At 43.6% G+C, this 26,411-nt stretch overlaps 1 protein-coding gene across 2 annotated transcripts in view; it reads left to right on the forward strand.

Moving 5' to 3' along the window:
* RSPRY1 (ring finger and SPRY domain containing 1) overlaps window positions 1–26,411 on the forward strand; it is a 41,487-nt gene that overhangs the window by 11,517 nt on the left and 3,559 nt on the right. The window contains exons 2-14 of one of the 2 annotated variants that reach the window (XM_054570361.1): window positions 859–1,363; window positions 5,511–5,563; window positions 6,237–6,349; window positions 7,409–7,535; window positions 8,315–8,373; window positions 10,232–10,298; window positions 10,704–10,835; window positions 12,054–12,169; window positions 13,135–13,278; window positions 17,847–17,958; window positions 19,999–20,101; window positions 20,442–20,594; window positions 24,996–25,100. In XM_054570361.1, the coding sequence (XP_054426336.1) occupies window positions 1,014–1,363; window positions 5,511–5,563; window positions 6,237–6,349; window positions 7,409–7,535; window positions 8,315–8,373; window positions 10,232–10,298; window positions 10,704–10,835; window positions 12,054–12,169; window positions 13,135–13,278; window positions 17,847–17,958; window positions 19,999–20,101; window positions 20,442–20,594; window positions 24,996–25,100 (1,634 nt within the window). In that variant the 5' untranslated portion in view covers window positions 859–1,013. The remainder of the gene's footprint in view (window positions 1–858; window positions 1,364–5,510; window positions 5,564–6,236; window positions 6,350–7,408; window positions 7,536–8,314; window positions 8,374–10,231; window positions 10,299–10,703; window positions 10,836–12,053; window positions 12,170–13,134; window positions 13,279–17,846; window positions 17,959–19,998; window positions 20,102–20,441; window positions 20,595–24,995; window positions 25,101–26,411) is intronic. The other variant, XM_054570363.1, reaches the window with a different exon arrangement.

Genomic DNA, 26,411 nt, shown 5'->3' on the forward strand with positions numbered 1-26,411 from the left:
AGCTGAATGAAGAGTCGGTTCTGTCATTAGGTGTTTTGATGATAAACTTACTGTGTGGGAAGAGAATGGCCATCCATGAATTTTTGGAGGATGGGCCCCGTGCCTTGTCCTGCCGTTGCCAGCTAGTGCCTGACACCAGCTGCTAGGTCAGTGTTTTCAGTAGTAATTGGTGCATCCTTACGCTTAACTTTGTAGCAGATATGTTGTACAACAAACTGATCATTGTGGAAATGTAACCTTGTGATAAATGTTTGTCTTTCCCCCAAGAGAATCTTGCTTAGATAACAGAAAAACTTTGTAACTACTGTTGTGATTTCTGTAAATCCTCAAGAGAGCCTCCCTGTGAAACCCCTGTGGCCTGGGAGCCTCTGTCCTTTTATTCTTCTTGGTATTGAATAGGTGTTATCACGGTTGTGTCATAACTTTTTTAACTACAAGTTTCTATAATTAGGCAGTTTATTTGAAACATTGAATTGTTCATACTTGTAAAGTAAGAAAGGAGATTTTTTTTATCCACAAAAGAAGCCCTGGAACACTTGCACACATTCCCCTAGTGTATCGATAGTTCCGTATCGCTAGAACTACACATACTGTTTTTAAAAAAATCAGCGGCAGTTCCTGTAGTTTACAAGGATATGGTTTAGCAATCAACTTTCTAACATAATTATAAAAGGCATTATTGATTGTTAATTCTCTTATGCAGATAGCTCTTTGTGTCAGAAACCTATAAAAGTAACCAAAGATGGTTCTTCATTATAATTTTACCACCTAGGAAATCAAACTAGGGAAGTTTGAGTAATTGAATAGCCAAGAACCTTTGATTCATTTTCTTCTTGGGTTTTTTTTCCCCCCTTTTAGAACTGTTACTGGATGACCAGGATTCCCTGTAATTGATAATGTTGGAGATCAACTCTGCACATTTCTTCAGCGTTCAGTTGTTAAAAACAGATAAGATGCAAGTGTCTCAACTCCGGATTATGAAAACAGTACTTGGAAAACTGAAAACTATCTAAATGATTGTCTTTGGTTGGGCCGTGTTCTTAGCAAGCAGAAGCCTTGGCCAGGGTCTGCTGTCGACTCTTGAGGAACACATAGCCCACCTCCTGGGGACTAGAAGTGCCACTGCTGCCATGGGTAACTCCTGTATCTGCCGAGATGACAGCGGAGCAGAAGATGGCGTTGACAGCCAGCGGCCCCAGGCCGACAACAGTGCAATGCCCACTGCTGACACAAGGAACCAACCCCGGGACCCTGTCCGGCCACCAAGGAGGGGCCGAGGACCACATGAGCCAAGGAGAAAGAAACAAAATGTAGACGGACTAGTGCTGGACACACTGGCAGTCATACGAACTCTTGTAGATAAGTAAGTATCTGACTCCCAGTCGTCTCCTGTGTAATGGAAGGTGTCCTGCCCAGAGCCGTAACTCTGGGACTCCAGTTCCTAGCAGGTGCTCACCAAGCTTTGTGCTCACAGGGCAAGGGAGAATATTCTATTTCTCCTCTGATGGCAGAGTATATTTTGGTTTGATGTTTTCACTTGCTAACCTCTACTCCTGTCTGGGAATGTCTGAACATTTCTGTAGCAGAAAACATTAACTAAATCTATGGTCTTTTTCGGGAAGATAGTAAGTAAATAAGGACTGAGTTTGTATTGCAGGCCACGGTAGGACACGGTTGCACGAAGACTCGCTCTTATCTTGCCTTCCTGTCTACACCACCGACCAGAGCTTCCAGGGGAGGTGTTTACACGGGCCTGGCCACACGCAGCTTCTGTTGGCAGCAGGAGGACATGGCTCAGGGAGAGCTTGCCGCCTCCTCCCCACGTCACCTTGCTGTTTGGCCCTCAGAGGGCCGTTTGGGAAACTTGTAAATTGAAACTGCAGGGCACACCTATACCTGTTTTGTTTTTTTCCTCTGTTTTGTCTAACTCTTAAATTCAAAATCCCAGGTTGAATAACAATGAAATTAAAGGGCATTGTTCAAACTGAAAATATGTTAACTTAACCGTACAGTTCAGTAGTGGGAGCAAAAGTCTTTGAGCCATGATGGACCAAGGGTCAAATTCTGACCCAGTCCTATAACTGGCTACATGACACTTGGGTAAGTTACTTTTCTAAGACAGATTCCTCATCTTTAAGAGGGGAATACTTTTTAAAAAAAAATTAAAGGGGAATAATACCTTTCTTACAGGGATTGCTGTGAGATAGTGATAATTTTTTCTTATAAGTTACACTGGATTTTTTTTTTTTTTGCTTCAGGCTCTGCTAATATCTAAATTTAAGTATCTAAATAGTTGATAATCACATTTTTTTAGAATGTGATTGTGTTTAGTTCCTCAAAAACTATAGCATAAAACAAAGTGTACCTGTGCCTATTATTCTGAGAGGTTTTTTTCCCCTCATAGAAATAGATTTGTTTTGCAGATCTTTCCATCTGCTGTAGAACATGCTGGGGGGAAGTGGTTCTTACAAATATTCTCCATAACCAGTTCAGAAATGCCTTCCTAAGTTTATTAAAACCAGCCTATGAAGTAGATCTGGTTCTTGAATTAATTTAATGTAATCTTACTGTGTTTGCAGGAAATACCTGTTGACTAAATCTATACCATTTACATCCCCCAAACTCAAGTGAGGGACTAGAAGCTGTTATATAAAATTTCTTCATGGTGAAATTTGAAACGTACCATAAAATTGTAGTGAAAAGTTGTCCTTCCCAAATTTGGAAATAAACCTTAAGCAATGCTATTTAGACCTTTGGAAAACCAGATATAGAATAGACTTTGCCATATATCTATTTTGCTATATATTTAAAAAGTGATTCAGAGAGTGTGGGGGCAAGATACGAGCTTCTTTCTAAGCTTCAATAAAATATTACACATTACAGTGAACTTGATAAAGCTCAGAATTCACTTACACGAGGCAAGTGGTGTACATTTGAATAATAGGGTAACTTTTATCTTAAACCTGTTGTACTGAATTATAGTTAACAAGTCTTTTGAGAATGGAAAAATAAGGCCGATGTAGAGCAAACATGAAGTGCCATGTGGGAGAACATAATAGCGAAACAGGGTTCAGTTAGTCTATAAACTTAGTTACATAGCTTGTGATTTTAGAAACTAAAGCAGAAGAATTTCGTGGCCTGTGAAGTTTATAAGGCTTTGAAACTAGACGTGAAAGAGAGACGGCCTTACAAGAACACGCCTGCAGGGCTGTCTGCAGTTATAAAGTGACCTGTGGTCTCGGTCCCCCTGCCACTTAGGAGAGGCTGGCCTTGACCTGACAGGAGAGCTGCTGTCAAAGTGAGGGACTTGCTGCAGGAAATACACTTGAAATGCGCTCATTTTAAACCCATCTTAAAATTCTGTCATTGGCGTTTTTTTAGTGGTGACTTTATCCTCATATTGTTAATGGTATTAGTGTTAGTTATTCTCATGTGGTTTAGAACTTCAGTTTGCAGGCTCCCCTTGGTGGAAATTTTTTCCTCACTTTTGTGTAATATGTTCTCTTTGTCTCTGTCATTCAGATTTTCTCTTCCCATCTGACCTGTCACTTTTGTCGTGGTCTCCATCCGGGTCCCAGGGGCCTTCGGGGTGTGAACCTAACGGTGTGGTTCTGAGCTCCCATCCCACCACAACAGGCCCAGGCCCTGCTGCTCGGCCTTCCCTGCTCGTTTCTCCCCACACTGGGAACTTGCGTCTTTCTGCCAATTCCAGCCCAGATTATCATTCATAATTTTTTCAGCTCCTTTTACTGAGAAGGGGGGCCCTGTCCCAGCCTCCCTCAGCGAGTCTGCCTCATCTCTTGCACGGGTGGTGTTTTGGTCCCCATTTCCTACCTTGCAGGCATAGAGCTCCTGCTCGACACTGTCTAGTTCCTGACCCAGAGCCCGGTAGTCCTATGGCGTTAGCGCTGGCCCCTCTCCACCCAGAAATTTCTACTCCGTTTCTCTTCCCCAAAGAAGTTTATCTTGTTTTTTCTGTGTAGGGATATGTGTGTCCTTTAAATATGCCTGTACAGAATTGAGGTGTTCATATTCCTTATTGGTTACCGACCTTGTCATAGTTTTATTATTTTTCTCTCTCCCCTAATTTCCTTATCCTCTGTACCACCCACCTCCAAATATCAGTGGGTAACTGTTCTATGCACTTAAGTTGTATTCCAGTCTGCCTGCCATATCATGTGTGTTTATGTCTAGGAAGTTTATATATAGTGGGTGGGGTTGGTTTTTTTTTTTTTTTTTTTTTTTGGCTATTTAAAAAATGTACATAACTGATATCATTATATAAATCTCTTTTTAACTTCTTTCAACATTATGTTTGAGAACTGTGTTACTGCATGTAAAGCCACAACTGCTCTGACCGCTACAATGTATTCCCTTGTATGCTTGAAGTTACTATATTTTGTTATCCTCTAACCTGGTGATGGTCACTTAGGTTACTTCCAAATTTTTGTTCCTACAAAGAGCTCTGCAGCAATTAGCCTCCTATGCATCTGTGACCTGTGTCATAGTTTCTCTAGAATTGTTGGGTATATGCATATTTAATTTTATTATTGCCAGATTGCTCTCCAAAAACATTTTTATCTGTCAGTTATATTGCTTACGACAATTCTTTTAAATAAGAATTTCCCCTTATTATGAAAAGACACAGGATGTGAATTACCAGTGCTTAAGGAATTCCTGAAATGAATTTAGTAATTCCCATGTCACAAGATTATTCTGAAGATTAAACAGTTGAAGACAGTAGTTTTTATGGTTTTTATCACAGTAAAACAGAGAGCCACAATATGTAAACAAATAAGTGATGGATATATTCCTTCAGTGATTACATTTATCTTTGTTTGATGGAAAATATTTCTTTCATTATTGAAGCTTTCCTAAAGCACTCAGGATTCCTAGGATCACAGTTTGAAAATCCATTGAACTAAGGTGCATGAATGATGAATGCCCTTTTAGAATATTAAATTGCTCCTCGATTAATTTTGGTTTCTTTTTCTTCTGACACCATTTTTTGAAGCTTAAGCATATAGTGATATTTTCCCTGAAGAACACTTAAAAATGAAGGTATTTGTGTAGGCCCTTGCTTCCATAAGTGCTCAGCTGAGAGTGCTATCTCCCTCCCTGACATTTCGTCGGTAAGGATGAGGAAGATGATGGTGACCTCCCTGGCTTGTCTCAGTTGCCATTGGGCCTCCAGAGATAACGTTGCAAGCAAGCTCTGGCCCCTAATCTTAGTCCTGTGCTTCTCCTGCAGCCGCATGGAGACCCTTTCGTGCGCCCTTGCGCCCATTTTGTTTGTGGGCCATCGTGGGCAGTGAGCGACCGCAGGAATGAGCGCGTGTGGTGTGCGCTTGTCCCCACAGGTGGCAGCCCTGGTGGCCTCTTCCACCTTCCTCCGCGTCCCTCTGTATTCGCTGCTTGATTCTCTTTCCACCCCACGCGGCATAAACGTTGATTTGGAATTGTCGTTTCTTGTTTCTTCAAGTTTCATGTCTTGACTGTTTGTTTTTCAGTGATCAGGAACCTCCCTATTCAATGATTACATTGCACGAAATGGCAGAAACAGGTATTTTTAAAGTTTCTTTAAAATACTTCCTAATAAATAAATGATTATGAAGAAATGTGACACTTTTTTTAAAGGAAAGATTCCAAAAATACTTAACACATGTGACAAAGGAAAAAAATCCCTTAGTGTATGGAAATTTCTATACAACAGAGAGGAAACGTATATTGCATTCCTGAATTTGTAGCTGCACCTCTCAGTAATAGTTTTATCTGACTGAAATTATTACCAGAAAAGGTTTTTGGCATTGACAGATCTTTGACCATATCTTCCCAAGAATGGGAAGGGTAACTTTTTGTCCTTCAATTTCCTAAGTGTAATTTTAAAAATAGAGCCAACTGTTTCAGATACTTAATCTTCTCAATTAACTCCTCTGTTATAAATAAAATGCCAAAAACTATTTTAATTGTGAGAACCCAGGACCATAGCTTTGATTTCCTCCAAATAAAGATGCCCAGAAATCACCAGACTCCTGTAAATTCAGACGCTGTGGCTCTGCCATGATCACTAGCCATTGCTGACTGTGTCCATGCCGAATATTAGCTGCTTAAAAGTTACAGGGTGAACGCCAACAGTATTTCTGTTTTAATGGGAAGTTGCTCTATGTTTTAAGGTATATATTTCCACATTTTAAAAAGGGTGGCTCCAATGTATAATCTTCTTGATTTGCTTTTAGATGAAGGATGGTTGGATGTTGTCCAGTCTTTAATTAGAGTTATTCCATTGGAAGACCCACTGGGACCAGCTGTTATAACATTGTTACTAGATGAATGTCCACTGCCCACGAAAGTAAGTTAATATTTATCTTTTACAAAACTGTCATCTGTGCTTAAACACGTGGTGAGTGACTACAAAGAACATACGATATATTGCATTTCCTCTTTAAACATTTGGGGGTCTGTTTTATTCAATATTAATTTCATTATGTAAACTTGGTTTTTTAACTAATGAAGTACTGCATCTCCTATCAAGAGCTTACTGTAAAGCTTTAGTTTAAAATTTTAAAAATGTTAAGAATTAAAGCATTTATAAATATAACACAACCTTTGCTTGGAAACTAGAAGAGAGCATTCGGTTGCTGAGCGAATTTTCTTATCTTTAAACAATTTCTTCATAACAAAAATTTTTACACATTTTCTATTAAGAAAACAACTTATACTGAAAGCACTTTTGAGTCTTATTCAACCATTAAAAATTGCATAACCTTGATTATCCCTTACATAGAATAGAAGTATCAAACTTGCATTGCTTTAGGCCCTATGTTCTGTGGAAACCTCTTTTTAAAATTTTGGGTTCTGGTATCTTTCATTTGTTTAAGCCTCAGACATTAAGGCCCAATGTGGGAAAACAATATGGAAAGAAGGGAAGAGCCTTTGGCCAAGTCACTGATGAATTGACGGTGGCCTAGGCTTATAGAGGTTTGTTTCTGTTGTAATTTGCCTCAAAAACCCTGGTGAAGTTTGTTCTTACTTGGTAAAAAAAAAAAATGTTAAGTAACTTTTTATTTGAATATCACTAAGCCCTATTGTTCTAAATTATAGTGGCATTTGGGTAGATTTTGTCTACCCAAATGATCGAATGATTTCATGACTCAAGAGTATATAGGATGTATTTGGTATAACTGGTACATTTTGTATGAAATGGAATTTAGCAATTTATGTGAGACAGCTTTCAGGTTCATCAAATACTATTTCCCATCAATAATGGTATCGTTGGGTGCATTATATCATTTTTGTATGGTTATCCTGAGTTAACACCTGATTACAGCTTTTGTTTGTGAGAGTTACCTTGGGGAAAAAAACCAAAGTAGTGTATTTATCAAATCCACTTGTTTGTTTTTGTTTTTAGGATGCACTCCAGAAATTGACTGAAATTCTCAATTTAAATGGAGAAGTGGCTTGCCAGGACTCAGGTCACCCTGCCAAACACAGGAACACTTCTGCCGTCCTGGGCTGCTTGGCTGAGAAACTAGCAGGTAGCTCTGGGAAGCGCCACCAGGGAGACCTTAAGTTGTTAGACATTAAGGGAAAGATCGCACTCCAGGTCTGAGCAAACCCGCTGTACCAGATGGAAGCGTCTCCCCAAACCCCTCCCAAGAATTTTGAGGGACAGGGATAACTAGAAAAAAATTACTCAAAGGCCACAGAGGAAGATGCAGTCTAATTAAGCTTTGAGGATTTTCAGAGGGAAATTTAAAAGGAAATGTTTTATTTATTTGCTTTAAAATTAAGAATAAAAGACCAAATTCAGATAACAAAGATTATATATGTATGTATGTAACAGGCTTATATATACACGTAATGAAGTTTACATAATGGAGGCAAAGGTAGGGGGAAGAGGAAAAGGAATTTTCAATCAGCAGTTACTAAGAAGAGAAGCATATATTTAACTTGTTTATGAATAGAACCCATTTTAGAGAAGTTAGCATTAAAGTACAGGTGAATCGCTCAGCTAGTTATGGCATGTACAGTGGAAGGAACGATGGATTCAAAATCAGAACAAATCGGCGCTGGTTCATCCTCTGCCATGCGCTCCCCGAGGGCCCTGGAGTAAGTCACTTCACTCAGGGGGCTCAGCCGCTCACTGCACATGGACACAGTGCTCGTCCCTCCCTCAGAGCGGAGGCTTGAATGAGATCACGGGCGGAGGAGTGCTTTGCAAGAATCCTACCGAAACAATCTCATTGTTATTGGTAACTGATTAAAACTAACATGGCCCATTTAATTATATCCAGTGTTTATTGTATTTGTCTAGGTCCTGCAAGTATAGGTTTGCTTAGCCCAGGAATACTGGAATATTTGCTACAGTGTCTGGTAAGTGAGACATCGAAGCTTAGTCGTTCAGGATTATGCATTTTTCTAAAATTGCCAGCTTAGCCATTGGCACAGAGGATGGAATCAGTTATAAATTTTATTTGCAGGTGTTCCCTGAATGTTTATTCCCTCCTGTGTTAAAAAAAAAGAGGGTGGGATGGGAATTTATTACAAACAATAACAGCTGGGTTGGTCTGGTTTTAAATTTAGTTATAAGATAGCGGCTATGATTGGCTTTTGTGTGTGTGTCCTTAGAGTCTGCCAAATGGTGGTAGGGACCTCCCCAGTGGAGACAAAGTTACATGGCATTCCAATCCAGGACACCCTGAGGTCAGATTTCTAGTGTATATAAATCTCTTCCTTCTTCCCTCCCCTATCGCTACTGCTCTTAAAACTGCTATTGTTGAGGATTTGGCGTGTTGGCGGTGAAGCTTGTGTTTTGCCGTGGCGCCATCAGGTGTCACACTGCTGGACTGCATGCAGTCTCGACTGGTCCGTGTTCTTTAAAGTTACCTTTGCAGGCCTAATGAGCATTGGCCGTCTTCAGAATCCGAAAGACCTTTTTCAGTACCTGTGTGATACGTGCTTACAACACAACGCTGTTAGGAAACCAGTCTGGGGATGCAGAAATAGTGTAGTAGTCCTTTGTCCTCAAGAAGGTTCTTGGTTAGTTGAGGGGACAAAACTACTCAGACAAGACAGTAAGCCTTCATTTTACGGCAAGATGCGATCAAGGGCAGGATCGCTTCTTTCAGACTAACAGCTGTGAGTCCTGAGAGGGCGATGGGGCGGCGGGAGGTGTGGGCGGTCAGAGCTGGGAGAGCCCTGAGAGACAGGCCTTCCTCGTGCAGGCGGGGCCGGCTGGTCACGGCATCAGGGTGGGATTTGATGGCGCACATAGGAAGAAAAAATGGGTTTCTGGGCGAAGGGCACATCACCGGCAGAAGCCCAGAGATGAACATGGCCGTGTTCCTGCATGTTACATCGAATTGTCTGATCAGAAGACAGTGTTCAGAGACATGAGGACATAGACTGGTTGCCAGAAGGGGAGGGCGTAGGGTCTGACACGCCAGACAGCGGGATTGCGAATGTGTGTGGCAAGAAGCTGGGTGTGAGCAAGCGTCGCAGCAGGGGCGGGTGGGGCTTCTACGAGCTTTGCAGAACCTAGTCGGCACCAGGGAAGTGATGGAACCGGCTGATGCCCTCGAGCTCCTCTGCAGCCGTGCGGGAGGGTGGCTGTGAGGTGCGGTGTTGAGCGGGTAGACCTTTCTTTACATGTAAGCACCTGCAGCGTGGACTTAAATGTCACTGAAAGAACTCACGGGCTGCTCCCTCCCACCTACCATCAGCATCGTGGAATTCCTCTCCGAGAACAGATGGAAAGCTAAGCCATTGGTTGTTAATTTCATTGTTATTTTAGAACATGGCAATGATGAATTATTCCTTTTAGGGTGCTGAATAAAAAGTCATTTTGTGCTTACAATTCATGGTTTCTATTTAGCTTGCTTAAATGAATATAAGAATCAGCATTATTTTCTTTAATAAAACCCTACTATAAATGTTACTAGGTAAAATAACTGCACTTAACAAGATACTTTTCTTGAAGAAGTTTCTATATCTAAATGAACCCAGTAAACTCAAGAAAATAACGTAAGACTTGAAGAGGCTCTATCTTGGTTCTTCACTACTAACAATATTAGCAAATGGATAATCGAGGGCTTGAATGAGTGAAACTTTTCTGACCGCTCCAACAAAAATCTAGCACATGTTGGGTAAGAAGAGGAAGTTGATGACGTGCCGCCTCTGCAGGGGAATGATGTTTTTGTTTTTTGTTTTTTTATCTTTTGTTGTCTTTCAGAAGTTACAGTCCCACCCCACAGTCATGCTTTTTGCACTTATCGCACTGGAAAAGTTTGCACAGACAAGTAGGTATAGTGACTTCTTGCACTAATGATCTTACGTATCGGTTGTTGAAAATCCTATTTTTCTTAGTTACTGGCTGAGTTTTCACTTGGAGCCCCATCAGACACACGTACATTCTGTTTTTGTCTGTGTAGACACCTCAAGGCCAGTGAGATGTAACAGGGACAAAGGCAAGAGTTTTCTCACCTAAGAGTCAAAACTTGGTAACCATGATCACCTACTTTTTATAGCTAAAAATTTAGTGGTGAGGTTGCTATGTTCTAGAAAATATCAGAGCTCTTGAGCTATGTCATTATTCTAGTTTCCAAGTTCTCTAATTACCTTTCCTCACTCCTTCCCATCACTAATCTGCCCAGCAAATCATCTTCCTTTTTCATGGTTCATTCAAGGTTTGTCTTTCTAAACAGGTGAAAATAAATTGACTATCTCTGAATCCAGTATTAGTGACCGGCTTGTCACATTGGAGTCCTGGGCTGATGATCCTGATTATCTGAAACGTCAAGTTGGTTTCTGTGCCCAGTGGAGCTTGGACAATCTCTGTGAGTAGTTGTCTTTTATTAAAATGCCTGTTTTCATTCCCAGACCCGTTTCTCATACAGGATCACTGCTCTTCAGTTTCTAATAGTGAGCATGAGTCTTTCCTTACAAGGCCCTCCCGCGGTCAGTTGGCTGTGTTCTAGCAGCAGAGTATTCCAGGGGCCCTTCAGACGGAGAATTATATGGAGTGCTTCTAATTCCAACACTCTCCTGTGTTCAAACCCTTCTACTGCTACCCTGTTTTCCTGCTGCATCAAGGCCGCTGGTCAAATGGCACCGTCTAATCAGCAGTTCCTGACGCACGCTGTCTCCTGCGGTTGTACAGACAGGTCCCCGTCGTTCCTGCCTCTGGGCCTGTTCCCCGCTTGGAATTGCCTCTCTTTACTCTTATCCCTGTCCCAACTTTGCTCTTCAAAACTCCACTTACATCTTACCCACACAGCAGGGGTTGCTCCTGAGCTTTCTCTTTTTCTCCTCCAAGGGCCTCCAGAATAAAACTAGTTTACCAGTATATCTTCACTCCCCATTCACAGCGAGCACTGTGCTGAAGTGCAATCAGACGTGTAACCCCCTGCTGCTCCTGCAGCATTGCAGGGACGGGCTTAGTGCGTGGCCTGTGTTCTGCCAGTTAAAGAATAATTCTGAAAAAGTGCGGTTCAGATTGTTGCATGCAAAATCCAGGCAGACCTCTTTTTATTGCATTTTGCTTTACTGCGCTTTGCAGATAATTGCATCTTTTGCAAATTGAAGGTAAAGCCAGCAAAAAGATTATAACTCGCTGAAGACTCGGATGATGGTTAGCATTTAGCAATTAAGTATTTTTTAATTAAGGTATATACATTGTTTTTTTAAACATAACACTATTGTGCACTTGATAGATGTATAGTGTAAACATAAATATTATACACACTAGGAAACCAAAAGCTTCGCGGGGCTTGCTTTATTGCGTGGCCTGGAACAGAACCCACAGTCTCTCTGAGCTGTGCCTGTAATGAAGATAGGGAGCGAAAACATAAACCCAGCAGTGATGCCTTTCCTGATGTTTGCCTGATTAACCTTCCGATGGTAGTGTGACCACAAAGCCAAGGTGCTAAGTGTCGCTACCAATCCTGCCATTTACGAGCACCTCCACTTCTGAGCAAGAGTGGCATTTCGCCATAACACTAGCTTTTTTCCCACAACAACCTGCCTTAGAAACAGGACCACTTTTTCTTTTGCAGTTTTGAAAGAAGGGAGGCAGCTGACCTATGAGAAAGTGGACTTGAAGAACATTAGGGCCATGCTGAATAGCAATGATGTCAGCGAGTACCTGAAGATCTCGCCTCATGGCTTGGAGGTAAAGTTTCTGCAGATGGACCATTAGGAGTTGGGCAGGGAAGGCAGTAAAGAACCTCATTCTCACGTTCATGCCCCGTTTCTGAACAAAAGCAATTTCCTGCAAAGTAGATGGAAGTTTATTTCATACTCACAAAGTGGTTAGAGGTACAGGTGGCAGGAGAGAGGGCTTTGGGGATATCCTGCACTCTTATATCCCGCACAGCGCTGTACATATTAGAAGCGCTATAATATTTATTGACTGTGTGGTTTAAATGTGTCCGTTTTTTAATATCTGCCATTTTATTCAGCTAAAAGTAAAAAGACTAGTGTTTCTAAAAGAGGCTCTTCCTTTTTTTAATCGCTGCATAGCCAATTGTACTTGGCCTAGTGCTTCCCCTCCTCCCTGGATGTTGGAAATGCTTCTAATTTTGTGGTGAAGGTTGGTGAAAGCTGCATACGTACCAGAAGGTACCAGAAGGCACTGGACACATCAAGATTAAAGCGCTGTTTGAAGAATGGCTGCAAACAGCCCTTTGATCTTACATATTGCCAAGTGCTCTAGGTGCCTTTCTGTTTTCAATTATTTTTAGTTACCGCATCTTATACCTTTAAATATCCTCCTTTCCTGCCACTAAAGTCAAGTACAGATTAAGGCAATGTGTATGCATTTGTAAAAGATTCTACCGTGAGAGCAAAGCTCTGGAAGTATTTAAAAATGAAGTCAGTGGCCTTCTCTAATTGTTACTGCAGCCATCTTTAAGGTCTTCCAATCCTGTTAGAATTCCCTGGAAATAAAAATGTGATACAGTGTGTGCTTCATTCAGTTTTGCAGTTTTTTGTCAGTGAGGGTACACTGAGAAGGAAACAATAGTCCACCAGAAGCTTTCACAGAGGAAAGCCATTCAGCCAACCGTCTGAGCAGTCAGCTCTCCTTGGAGTCTTCAGGCATTGATGGCCGACTGTGATGCCCTTTGGTTTTGCCAGGCTCGCTGCGATGCCTCCTCGTTCGAAAGCGTGCGTTGCACCTTTTGCGTGGATGCTGGGGTGTGGTACTATGAAGTAACCGTGGTCACCTCTGGCGTCATGCAGATCGGCTGGGCCACACGCGACAGCAAGTTTCTCAATCACGTGCGTACCCTGGAGAACTGTGCCAGTGGGCATGGCAGCAGCTTTTGCTGAGTGGGTGGAGGGTCCTTAGTTTCCAGATAGGTTTGTGCAATAATTGTTTCTTGGGCTGAACCATGCGGTGCCAAACCCCTGACAGTGGTTTACTGAACTGATTCAGAGGTAGAAAAACAAGTAAAATTGCCCCTCAGCCTTTTTTCTCTTGAGTTTTAAGTTCACGGTAATTTCCCACCTAGAGGTCGGATGTGTCCTTTGCATGCTCTGCTCTGGCCCCAGCACGTCTTTGGCTCAGTTTTTATGCTGGGACCAGTGATAATTTTTAACCTACATTTAAGCTTTAAGAACTTTGTAGGAATTCTCCTCCTTTCATTAAATATAAACTGTAGACTTCTCTTACTTGGCTTACCTCGTAATTAGCAGGCACATTTGTTTTCAGCATTTAGCGTTTACCTTTTATTAGAGGAAGTGGTAATGCAGAAGGGAAGACGAACCCAGCAGAGGAAGCGCGGTCGGGCTATCCCCGCTCGAGTGTGAGAGGCTGGGGTTCTTCCCTTTCCTACAGGTGTTGTGTCCTGCCAGTGCCCAGCCTCATCAGCTTTCTCCTGTTACTCAAAGTACAAGCCGTTTGGAGTTAATCCAGTTTCGATCAGGAACATTTTGTGGATATGTGATTTTTACCCTTTGAGCTGGGAGAAGCCCCTTGGATTATTTTGTTAACCTAATTAAGTCCCCGTCCCATACGTAAGGTCCTGGGATGGGTGTTTGAAGTGATCCAACAAAATCAAACTAATCTTGCCTGCTGTGGGCAGTTTCTAAAGGGCCTTTCAGAAAGGCTGCATGGCGTCGCAGCATCGCCCGTAGCACCCTGCTGCACGCCTGGCTGGGGGGAGGCGGGCTGGAGGGAGGGGGCCGGTGCAGAGGCCACGTCCAGACTCTCGTCCAGTGGGGAGACCTGGGCCCCAGGGTGCCATTACTATGTCGGGAACCTTCCCTGACGCTGGACCTCCTAGTCACCTGGACCTCAATGCAAACCTGGAAGTTTGGGGCTTTTGCGTGGCACATGTAGTCAGAAGTAAGGGGGTCTGGAGAACCAATGCTAGCTAGCCTCTTAGTTCCCAGCTTGGGCACTGATTTAAAGCAGAGAGTATCCATTACACATGACAGCCTGCCCCAAATGATGTCCTGAAGATGATTTTTTAGGACTTAGAAAAAAAAAAAATCTAGCACTGAGCGGTGTGGCTCAGTTGGTTGGAGCATTGTCCCACAGACCAAAAGGTCACAGGTTCGATTCCCAGTCAGGGCACATACCCCAGGTTGGGGGTTTGATTCCCCAGTCCAGCCACAGATGGGAAGGTGACCAATTGATGTTTCTTCCCCCTCCCCACCCTTCTCCATATAAAGGCAATGAAAATAACGTCCTCTGGTGAAGATTTAAAAAAAAAAAAAATCTTAATTTCCAGAGCGCCTTCAGTTTTTACTACACAATTTCCATTTCACAGATGAGAAAACTGAGAGCAGGGCATTAAGAAACTAGGACTAGAATTCAGTTGCCTTTCTAGTCTACAATAGTTCTTTTCTTTGCATTTGAAATTGGGAGAATCTCAAAGAATTATCTAATCTCCTCATTCCAGAAAAAAATATTCAAAAATTAGAAGAAATTGTGGATTCCTCTGGGGAGGAAACTTCGATACAAAATTCATCTCTGCTAATGTGGCAGCAAGCACAGCTCGAAGTCTAGGCATAGTGTACCTGCGACTGAGTGTTGCCAGTACTTTTTTGAAATGAATGGTGAGGTTGGATCATTTTATCTAATGGATGAAACTCGTTTCTGCCGCGTAGTTGTAGAAACTTTAGCTCCTCAAGTTAATAGGCTTAAAATGCTGGAAGTCCTACCTTCCAGACTGCTTGATAGGCTGTTAATTTCTCTTTAAAAAACAAAAACAAAACATTTTTCTGTGTTCCAAGTACTGGTCTATTCCCTGTTACAAACTGATAAAGCCTGATACATCTTTCCCCAAATGTAGGATTTTAATGATGTTGTCATACTTACAACTTTGATTCAAATGGACATTGTTCTGGTGATTCAGGCTTTTTGCCTGTGCAGACAGGGTGTGGTTTTATGGAATAAGTCATTCTTAGGACACACCCAGTTTCTAAAGATTTGAAGCCAGTCCATAATGCCTTTCTATTTTAACTCGTACTGCTTGGATTTCAGTTTTGAAAGGATGATCAAAGTGTTGGGTTCAGACATAGAGCATTTAAATAAGAAACTTAAGGATAGTTCTTGTGCAGGGCCCTACAGAACAGTTTGTTTGGTTGTGTTGTCTATTTTAATGGGGGTTTGGGGGTAGTAAGTTTCCAAGGGTGAATCTTGACTTGGCAAAAATATCTTTTGCCCTCTCATGTGTGTCTGCCACGTGGCTGGCCTTTCATATACTCATCTCTTATCTTTAGAGAGTTTAGGAAGGTGGCATTCTCCCATTTAAAGATGAGAATGGAATTTGGAGAAGTTAATTCAGAACCTTGCCCAAAGTCACCTAGCTTCCAAATGCTGAAGAAGTCAAACCCTGGTCATGATAACCCAAGGAGCACTCTTGCCTTAGAGAAGGTGACTCTGTTGTATGAAACAGAAGTGGACTGACTTGGAAGCCTATCGGGGTCTCCCAGACTGTTGAGGGGTGTGGGAACTACACAGACAGGCTCCAAGGCTACGAGACAGAACTAAAACGGCCAGAGTTTTCAGGGCCAGGAGGCCCGTGCTGCTGCGACAATTCACGCATAACCACCCCTCCGTCCGGGTCCCTCTCACCACACCGGGTGTCTGATGGGAGGGTCCCGTTGGCCAGGCCTGGGACACATCGTGCCCCTCCACCTCCAGAGCAGGAGGCAGGACCCGGTGTCCTCATTACATCCGCGTACCGGGCAGGGGTTGGGATGCCGGGCAACACAGAGAAAGGACAGGGGCCGCCCTGTGTGGCAGGATTCGAAGCAGTCCCTGAATGATAAGCTACGGGTAACCTTTCTTTTGTTCTTGTGTTGTTTTTTTTTAAGTAATGTTTCTAGTACTAAAATGACCAGAAATGGGCAGATCAAAATTACCCCCCCAAGTACCAAGCTAGCTACCCTGGTCTCCCGCTTCCCTGCCTCAGCCAGTGGGAGCCATCGTAGTCCTGCTGGGAGTGCTCTCAGGAGGGTGTAGTCCATCTAGATTGCTGGCGGAGATGTGCAGGTGCCTCGCTGCTTGGCAGAGGCACCTGCTTCTTAGCCTGCAGAAGCTGATCTGTGGTGAAAAGCAGTCGGGCTCCCCCTTTGTCCCATATTGCCACCCCCTAGGGAAGTCCCTCCAGGCACAGAAGACGTTGCATAGTAAAGTCTACTCTTCACAACTCTTGGTGGCTAGCACTCTTCCCAGAATTTCTTTCAAATGTTCTGTTGAGGACTTCTGGCACATTAGAAAGTTTAGGAAAGAATTGCTTGCCTTGTGCCTACCTCCCAACACCCATAAAATGAAGTTTTCTCCCTTGTTCAGGCTTTGAAAGGGATAGGTAGCAAGGGTTCTTTCTAGCAGACTGGTGACTTTCTCCTCTGCCTGAAGGCCGTTAGATGCAAGTTTATTTAACTCTTAGGTAGTCTGAAGAGTGCATTCAGAGCAGCTAATTCAGAGGCCTCACTTGGGAGAACCCTCATCCAAACTCAGTATGTCCTGTCCAAGAATTCGGTATATTGTAGTGCAATTGTCAAGGAGTATGTTGGAGCCTTTTTTCTCAGTCTATGTCCTCACTACGTTGTTTATATCATAGGATAAGCAGACCATCACTGGGACCTGAAATTTTACTTGGATTTGGCCCGCATTTGCAATGTCTTTCTCCATGAGAATCTTTCACCCTTGATCCTTAAAGATAACAGTTGTCTAATTTGCATGCTCCCTCTATTTTTATAATCACTCAAAATAACTTGATTCCATCCACCTTTTTACTTTAGCAATATAATTGTGAAATAATTAAAAGGCAATAAGTAATAGAAGAGGGTGTCAAGGGCCTGCATGTTGCTCAGACTGAGCTGACCTCAGAGTAACTATTAGCTGATTGTCCATGCAACCTTTGTCTTGCCTCCAGTTGAGAAACCTGTGAGCACGCGGGCGTTTTAAAGTCCACTGGTGGAGGGGTGTTCCCCCGGCCTCAGTGAGGTGGACAGCACGCCATCCCCGGAGTCGGAAGGTTCCAAGGTCCAAGCTTGACTCTCCTAGCAACGTGCCCTTGGGCACGCTGTTCACCTCTCTGAGCCTCTACTTCCTCTTAAAATGGAGTCTAATGCCGCCAGCCTCAAGGTGGTCAGGGAGAATTAAAGGAACGAACAAATGTGAGACGTCGCAAATATTCATTGGTGAAGTCATTCTCCATTCACTTGGAACCAGGCTTCTGGGTCAGGATTTTGGTATCTTGCAGGAACATAGTTTCTCACTTTACCCAAAAAGCTTAGAATTCTAGCCACTGGGTTCATGGTTAAAAAACATACTCTTTTCCCGCAACACAGCGGGCCTTGCTGACCTTGTGGGCCCTGTCTCCCCCCAGGAAGGCTATGGCATCGGGGACGATGAGTACTCCTGCGCCTACGACGGCTGCCGGCAGCTGATTTGGTATAATGCCAGAAGTAAGCCTCACCTCCACCCGTGCTGGAAAGAAGGTATCCATTTCTCTCCACCAGGAATTCACCGGCTAGGTTAAGATACGGGTTTTCACGTTGGGCCTTGAGATGTTTTAATGGAAGACTATTAAGTGAGAAAAGGGTTAATTGGCCTTCATATCCCCTGCCATGGATGTGAGTGGTTATTCACTGGGTAAGTTCACCTCTGGTAGAGCCCTTCCTTCAGCAAAACCATCTCAGAATATAAAATTCTTAATTTAATGGGAAGTGATCGTCTTACGGTTCATGTGAATTCCAGTTTCCTCTCTGGGGATATATTTTTAATCAGAGCAGCCATGGAGGTCTTGAGGATACTGAGACTGTAATACCAGTGAAATGAGGATATTTTCAGAGACCAGGTGGCTGTGGAATCGGCACTATTCAGTGGACACATCATGGGCACCTCTTGTGCAGCCTCTAAGAATGGCGTAAGCTTTTCAGTCCTCACACACGCCGGCCCGGCCTCCACTCTCCAGACATCAGGCTCAGGATGCTGCAGGGGCACAGGCTGCCGGAACACTCGTCAATCGTGGGTCTAGGATTTTTTGCAGGAATGTATCTTAGCAACAGCGTGATCTTTTTCACCCCATTTAATTTTTGTTTCATCCTGTTTGCTGTATCCAAGGCCCTAGACCCATGAACACATTTATTAATGAAAGATTCAAGCAGCAAAGTTAGAGCCACATGGTTGGTTTGTTAAACACTTAGATCAAAGGATTTAAGGTTATTGAGTCTTTTCACCCCTGGCTAAGTTCAGTGTAAACAGGCTATGCCTGCCACAGCACCGCCGCATTGAAGGGTGGTTTTCTCAGGGGGCCTTCTGGTGCCTCACCCACCTACCCCCAATCCCCACACTGGTTCTGAAGACATAGAGTCGCATGGTAGGGGATGGAGCCTCTGGAAAGCTTTTATTCCCAGCATTGGAGCTAGAGAGGGGATATAGCCTGGCTTCTTCTCCAAGCCGCTTTCTCTCTGTTTCCTGCCCCAATCAGCATTATAAACAGAAACTGAATTTTGAGGCGCGCTGAGAGAGTAGGAAATTGACCACGTCTGTGCAGGGACAGCTTCACTTAATTAAGTTGATAGTGTGGGAAAGGAAAAACTAAAAGCCAACATAAGTCTTCACTTTAATGGCTTGCAGGTTCTTAAAGGAATATAAAACTTCATTTAACAGAGTATAAGATAGAGGCACTGTCCATAAAAGACTGTCTAGTTTGTTTTTTAAATAATTTTTAAAAACACCGCTGGAGTAATAAGTTTATTATAAAAATTTGGAAAATGGGGGGGGGGGAAGAAAAATGAAACTAAAATTTCTTTTAATTCCTCCATTCAGATATTTATTTTAAGAAACACTTAAAATTTGGTGTAAATATATTATTATATAATTGTACTATGTCAATCGATGCCTCAAGATTGGATAGTTACATTTTAACCTTTTTAAGTTACTATTATAAAAAAAATATTATAAGCCACTCTGGATTTTCTTAGGATAAATGCTTAAAGTGGAACTTCTCTGGCAAGGGAGATAAAGAATTTCATTTTGTAAATTCTTTTGCTGTATGATGCCAGATTTTCCTCCACCAGCAATGAGTGTCCATTTTCCTTGTCATTGCATAATTTTGCATGTTCATCTTTAACAATTTAAAAAGCAAAAACTCTGTGAGTGAAGATGAGTGCCGTTTTTAAAAACATTTCGGGGGCAGTTGTTATCATAGGGAGCTTTGAATCTCAACCGAGAGGCAAAACACATGATTTTGATTTCACTGTATTTCACTGATCCCAAAATGCACATATTTTTTTTCACATTTTTAACATCTTTGAAGTTTGGCCTATCATAGATTAAGTGACAACATTTTCTTCTTAATGGTACATAAAATACTGGCCGTGTAGGGGGCATAGCAGTCGCAGAAGAAGCAGGAAGGGTGGATGTGTGAGTCCACGGCTACAAAGGCAGTCCAGTGACATTAACACCCTGAGACACTTAGCAGAATCCTGGGAGCATACACCCGAACCCTCACAGTGTTTTGCTTTATCCTGTAGGAGATACGGTAGGATTTCTGTTGGACTTGAATGAAAAGCAAATGATCTTCTTTTTAAATGGCAACCAGCTGCCTCCTGAGAAGCAAGTCTTTTCATCTACTGTGTAAGTAGCTTCTCCCAAGTGAAAAGTTTGAGGAGATGCACAGAATGCACTTTTCTCCAGAAAAGAGGCTTTGTCCATTTATACAGTCAGTTGTGATGAGAAACCATTTTATTTCAAGTAATTGGGGACCCATTTGATGGTACGTAAAGTTATCCCAAAGTTCGACCTAGGAAGAGGAAAGGCAGGAGATCCTCAGCTTCCCAGTCTGTCTGGGTCAGTAAACAGAACCTGCCCCCCTTGCAAGCAGGGTATGACTTCGACCTCTAAAAACCACTTTGTGTACGAGCTTTGCTTTGTTGTTAAGAATTTTCCTAACCTCTGTATTCATTTTTATCTGTAGATCTGGATTTTTTGCTGCAGCTAGTTTCATGTCATATCAACAATGTGAGTTCAATTTTGGAGCAAAACCATTCAAATATCCACCATCTATGAAATTTAGCACTTTTAATGATTACGCCTTCCTAACAGCTGAAGATAAAATCATTTTGCCAAGGTAAGGAATCTGCGCATGCTGTCTCCAGACTTTCACAGTATCTCATAAGAAATGACAAGTTTCTAAGGGGCTTTTTTTCAACTTTATGCAAATAATTTTGAAAAGCTGAGTAACATAGTGACTTCCTAGGAAATAATAAATTACTGAAACACATCCCAGAAGAATATAAACAAAAACAATTACTATAAAATTAATTGAAAAAAATTAAGAGCCATGTTCCCCAGAAGCACCTGACCTGGGCAGTTTCCCAGGGGTCGCCACCAGGCTGTTAGGTGACAGGTGATGTCACTGCACTTTAAAGTGCTGCGGGACCCAGAAAGAAAGATCACTTCCACATGGTTGTTATGAGCTAAGTAACATGGGTTACGAACATCAGACAACATAACCCATGCACTTAATACCAAAAAACCCCTGCAAACTAACTTCACTTGAATATCAATGTAAAAATCCTAAATATTAGGAAATTAAGTGCCTCTTTTAACAGACTTGGGTTTATTGAAATAGACTCCTTGTTGGGTTTTAGCTGCATGGTGAAGGTGCCAGCACTGTTCTGCAACCGTTAAGACAGCGAAGGCTGTCTTGGGTAAAATTTCACAGCCCTCACTTGCCAACAGCTGCGATTGGCTTAGTCTCGGTGGGCAAATGCCTGCTTTTCCTCCTTACTAGACGGTCGCAGTCTGTTCCCTAAGCTGGGAAAGACTCCAGCTACTTCCTGGTAACCACTTCATATTGAAACTTGTTTCACAATATGAGCCAAAGTTTATCATCTTTGAACAGAGCAGCTTCCTGGGCCTTTGTGAGGAAGGGTATTTCTGTTACTAATGTCGCGTGTGTTGTATCAATAATAGAGTCTCCCTCAGCAGTGAAGGACCACACTGGCCCTGGCGGAGCCAGTGTTGGGCCGCTGCACCCTGAAGGCGTCTGTGACAATGCTGTAAACCTAGCTCCCATTTCGGTGCAAAGAGCAGGTCTGTAAGCAGCCCTTCTGGGCTGTGCTTCGCCTTAGACTCAGTGCTTCATGACTGGAGGGAGCCTCCGTAGTTTCCACATGAACTAGGAAATGTCACACCGTGTTGGCAGCATTGTGTGCAGCACAGAGCCTCCGGAAATACCCTAAGAGCAGAAGGGCCACTTAGTCCCAGCTTAGGGACCTAAAGTTTATTCCTAGAACTTCCCTTGGTGCTCACAAAGATTCTGCACTTGAGTTCCGCTCGGTGAATGTCTGAAGCAACAGCTCTCCTCTGTCGTACCCCCTCACTTTTTTCGTTTAGCTTGTCTTCTTGGATGCGGCACATAAATTGCTCTGCCTTCTCACATACACCATGAAAGGTACGATCGATCCATCTAAGAGTTCCCCTGCAGGCTTGCCTAAGTTCAACCTGCTTCAGCATTTAGTTACCTGCCCCTGCAGGATCAAACTTTCCAAAAGTCAGCTGGTAACAGGCATCTACTATCAGCAAGTCTCCTTTTATGAGCAGCTTCTAGACACTTTGTTGGTACCACGTCAGTTCGGCGCCGACAGTGCGGCCTGCCTTGAATAAGAGCAGCAGTTACGAGTGAGGGCAGTCCTGCGCTGCACTGGGCCTCGTTGTTCCTGACGGTGACGCCAGGGTAGGAGCTGTCGGACACTAATTGAGTGGCTTTATTAATGCTGGCACTTTCCTGTCAATCTTACTTACAAATTGTGGCTTTAAGTGTAAACATGCCCAAGACCGTTTTCTATGTCATTAATGTTTTCATCCCCTGTCCAAAATTTTGTATTCAGGGATACTTTTCTACTCACTGGAATCGCATTCCTTCCTGGCTTCAGACCAGGAGTGGCCCTGTTCCTAGTTGGGATTTTGTAGATTGTTCTATATTGTATGTATTCTCTGTCTCTAGCACTTCTCCTTTTATTCACCTTTTTCTTCCTCTTCTTAACCTTTTTGTAATGGAAACTTTAAATACATACAAAAGAAAAATAAAAGAATAGTACAGTGAAACACCATGCATCCATCAAACTCTCAGCTACAATAGCCGTCTACTCTGGGCCCTCCGCCTCTCCAACAGCCTTCTGTCATCTCTGTTAATAACTCCATTGTCACTTCAGATTCCCTGGCCATACTCCTGGCGTGTCCTAGACACTTTCTTTCTGCCATTCCCATATCCGATTCCTCAGCAAATCCTGCTGGCTGTGTCTTCAGATCATATCCCAGATCCAGCTACTACTTACCACTCTCGCTGCTACCGCCATTGTTTAGGCCTCCGTTCCCCTCCTGGGTCACTTTTGCCCCGCCTTCTAACTAGTCTGCCTGTTCCTGCTTTGACTCCCTTCAGTCTGTTCAGCTCAGCCTGCAGAATGATTGTGTTACCGTTTAAATCAGATCGTGTGCTTCTCTGGTCAAAACACTTAGTGGCTTTCCATTTCACTTAAGGTGGAAGCTTCAATCCATATGGTGACCTGCCATGCCCTACACAATTTGTCTCCTACTATTACATCTTTGACTCCATCTCCTACCACCTCCCATTTGTTTATGCTCCTTCTTCAACCTCCTGGCCCCCTTGCTGCTCCTAAAACATACTGTAATTTTACTTATTTATTTTTAGAGGGCGGGAGAAGGAGGGAGAGAGGGAGAGAAACATCAATGTGTGAGAGAAACATCCATCAGTTGTTGCCTCTGGCACACACCCAGCTGTGGGCCTGGCCTACAACCCGGGCACGTGCCCCAACTGGGAATCGAACCAGCGACTTTATGGTTCGCAGGCCAGCTCTTAATCCACTGAGCCACACCAGCCAGGGCTAATGTCGCCTTTTCTGGTGCACCCTCCTTATCCTTTTCCCGGCTTTATTTTTCTTCATGCTACTGCTCATCAGTGTTTAACATTCTGTATATTTCACCTTTTTATTTCGTTTATTGTCTTTCTCCCCCGACTGAAACGTAAGCTCTCTGAAGGCAGAGATGCAATTTTAGCCCTCTGTCCACTGCTGAGTCTCCAGCGCTGGGAACAGTGCCTGGCACACAGTGAGGCCTTACGTGCTTGAGTGCATGTTTTGTGTTTCCCTTGCCCATCCTTCAGGGCTGACCTTCAGCAGTGTGGTCGTGCCGGTCTGCATTTCCCTTCCAAACTGAGAGTGGAAGTATAAGAGTTCTAAGCTGAGGAGTCTGGACTCCCAGGGAGCCTATACAAATCTTGAAATTGTATGAGAACTTATGTTTGCGCGTTTTTCTTGGGAAAGGCCCTATATTATTCATCAAATTCTCAGAGATGCGTGACTTAAACCGTTGCAAATTTGCTGGTAAAATAAAAAGAACGCTGGGCTTAGAACTAAAAGATCTGAACCTGATTCCTGAATCTGTTTACTATGTGTGACTTTATGCAAATCATTCCCTTGAACTATTTGTACAATGGAAATGACCATGACTTCTTCAATCCAGATGGAACCCAATGATTTCAAATCTTTGTACGAATGAAATGATATGGGTGTGAAAACTACAGGACAAAGTTTAATATACTTCATACCATTGATGCAAGAATGTCCAAATCTACAGAAAATTTTATGAGTTTTGAGCATTTATTTGAGCCAAACTGAGAACATGCCCAGAAGCAAGCTCTCAAGGGCCAGAGAAAACACTCCAGAGAGTGGCAGTTTTGCCGTTCTTTTTATGCATTTAGAATCAAAGGAGGGCCCTGGCTGGTGTGGCTCAGTGGATTGAGCGCCAGATGCAAACCAAAGGGTCACTGGTTTGATTCCCAGTCAGGGCACAGGCCTGCATTGCGGGCCAGGGCCCTAGCAAGGGGCGTGCAAGATGCAACCACATGTTAGTGTTTCTCTCCCTCCTTCTCCTTCCCTTACCCTCTCTCTAAAAATAAATAAAGAAATAAAATCCTTTTTTAAAACAAAAAGGAATCAAAGGAGAAAAGTAAGAAAGGTACGTGAAATCCATTGGTGGTAGATTAAGGAGGCAGGAATAAGAAAAGGGGTGGCTCTAGGATTGGCGGGTACAGGATAGCTAACATTTAACATTTCCAGTTCATAGAGCTTGTATTTGGGCGCAAGGTCACAGTGAGGAGTTTCGGGTACTCCACCTAGTGGCCACGGCTCGCTAGGGTTGGAGAAGATTACCATTTCAAAGGTTTGGTGTCCTCAGTGCCTACGAGCAGGGGCCAGGGCAAAGTACGGTCAAGATCTGCCTTTTACTGGGGAATTGGTCGGCCTGGGATATGACTGCCTACCACGGCCCGCCCAGTTAGGAATCTGTGGGTACTTTCAGTCACTACTTGTCAGGCCCCCTGAGCGTGCCAGGCCTGCTGTGTGGCCGTTTTTGTTCACAGCACGCACAGAGCGTTTTCAAAGCATTTCCTAGGCCTCCCTGCTCACAGGACCCATTTGTTTGTTGACACACTGTGTTTTCTACTCAGGCACAGACGTCTCGCTCTGTTGAAGCAAGTCAGTATCCGGGAAAACTGCTGCTCCCTGTGTTGTGATGAGGTAGCAGACACACAGTTGAAGCCATGTGGACACAGGTAAGGGTTTGTTTGCTTGGTTCCTGTGTTATGTGTTATATGAAGCAACATTTCATCCTGTTCTTGAATTGCTGTCCGAGTGTTTCCAGTTTCATAGCTGTTCATCAAGGCTTATTTTATCTAAAGTGGGCTGAATGAGAAATTAGATTTGCCAAGTAGTGCGTGGCTGTCTTCCAGAAAATACCTGAAATAGAAGAAGCTGCTTGCTCTGGAAAGCCTTTGTCTCCTGAAGACTGTATGAATTGTGCCTTGCAACTGGAGACCTGCCCGTTGTGTCCTTTGCACGTCACAAGAGCCCCCTGGGCAACTCCAAGTCTCCGAGCTTCCTCACAGATAGATCACCTGTACTCCTAACCATGGAGAAGGCGGTGCCTCCCGGCCCTCTAACCAAATTTCAGTTGTAAGAGAAACTCAGAGGGCAGCCCAGGCCCCGTAGAACAGAGTGGCTAAACACCAAGCCCAGCTCAAGAAGGCCGTGCCAGCCGGGGTTGGAGGCGGGCTGGCGGTGCGCGGGCCCAGGCATGTGAGCCGACTGTGTGTGAGCAGCGCACCTGCCCGTGCTCCAGGCCAGCTCCCTGTAGTTCCTCACAGCCCACACCCTACCTTCTCTTATTTTTGACGGAGCTGTAGCCGCCAGGTCTCCTAGGGGTCCTGAGCCTGCAGTGATGGACGCCAGTTTGTCACCCCCAGGGTGACCCAGCCTGGACCCCTAACTCTGCCTCTGCCATCTGCTGTGGTTTGAAATGGGTTGTTACCTAGCAGCTGCTAAGGGACGTGCGTGAGGTGTCCCACACTCCACCCTCACCCACACTGGTGTCTCTTCTGAAAGAAAGGCACCGCAGCGCCAGCTGTGGTTGTTCCTTGGTATCAACGCTACAGCCCCGAATTGCTCACTTTGAGCCCCTTTGGAGGTTTTTGTTATCAGGGCCTCACAGACAGGTGCAGAGTTGAAAGGCTGGGCCTCTTGATGCCCTTTTTGATCTGTTGCTCTGTAAGTTAAGATCCCAAACAGCAGGGCCTGGTCTTACTCATCTTCACACTCTCCGGCCCTTCTCAGCGGTTTTTGCACGCAGTAAGGGCTCACAAAAGAAGGCGGAAATCTAGAAACTTAGAACCAGGTATCTTAAGTATGAGCACAGTCTCCTTAACAGATAAATCCAAAACTGGTTAGAGGTGGAAATTAAAAGAATTGTAAGAAAATTTAGCTCTACTTTTAGCAGCAACAGTTGAAAAGGATGAGAGGGGGAGCGGTTTGAGAAAAGAAATCTGAATAAACCTGAATAACATGGACAGACCCTGAGAAGACTGAAA

The sequence above is a fragment of the Pteronotus mesoamericanus genome, unplaced genomic scaffold (genome assembly GCF_021234165.1).
Source record: "Pteronotus mesoamericanus isolate MK-2021 breed Mesoamerican mustached bat unplaced genomic scaffold, CSHL_Meso_final contig_202, whole genome shotgun sequence".
In the NCBI taxonomy this organism is placed as follows: domain Eukaryota; kingdom Metazoa; phylum Chordata; class Mammalia; order Chiroptera; family Mormoopidae; genus Pteronotus; species Pteronotus mesoamericanus.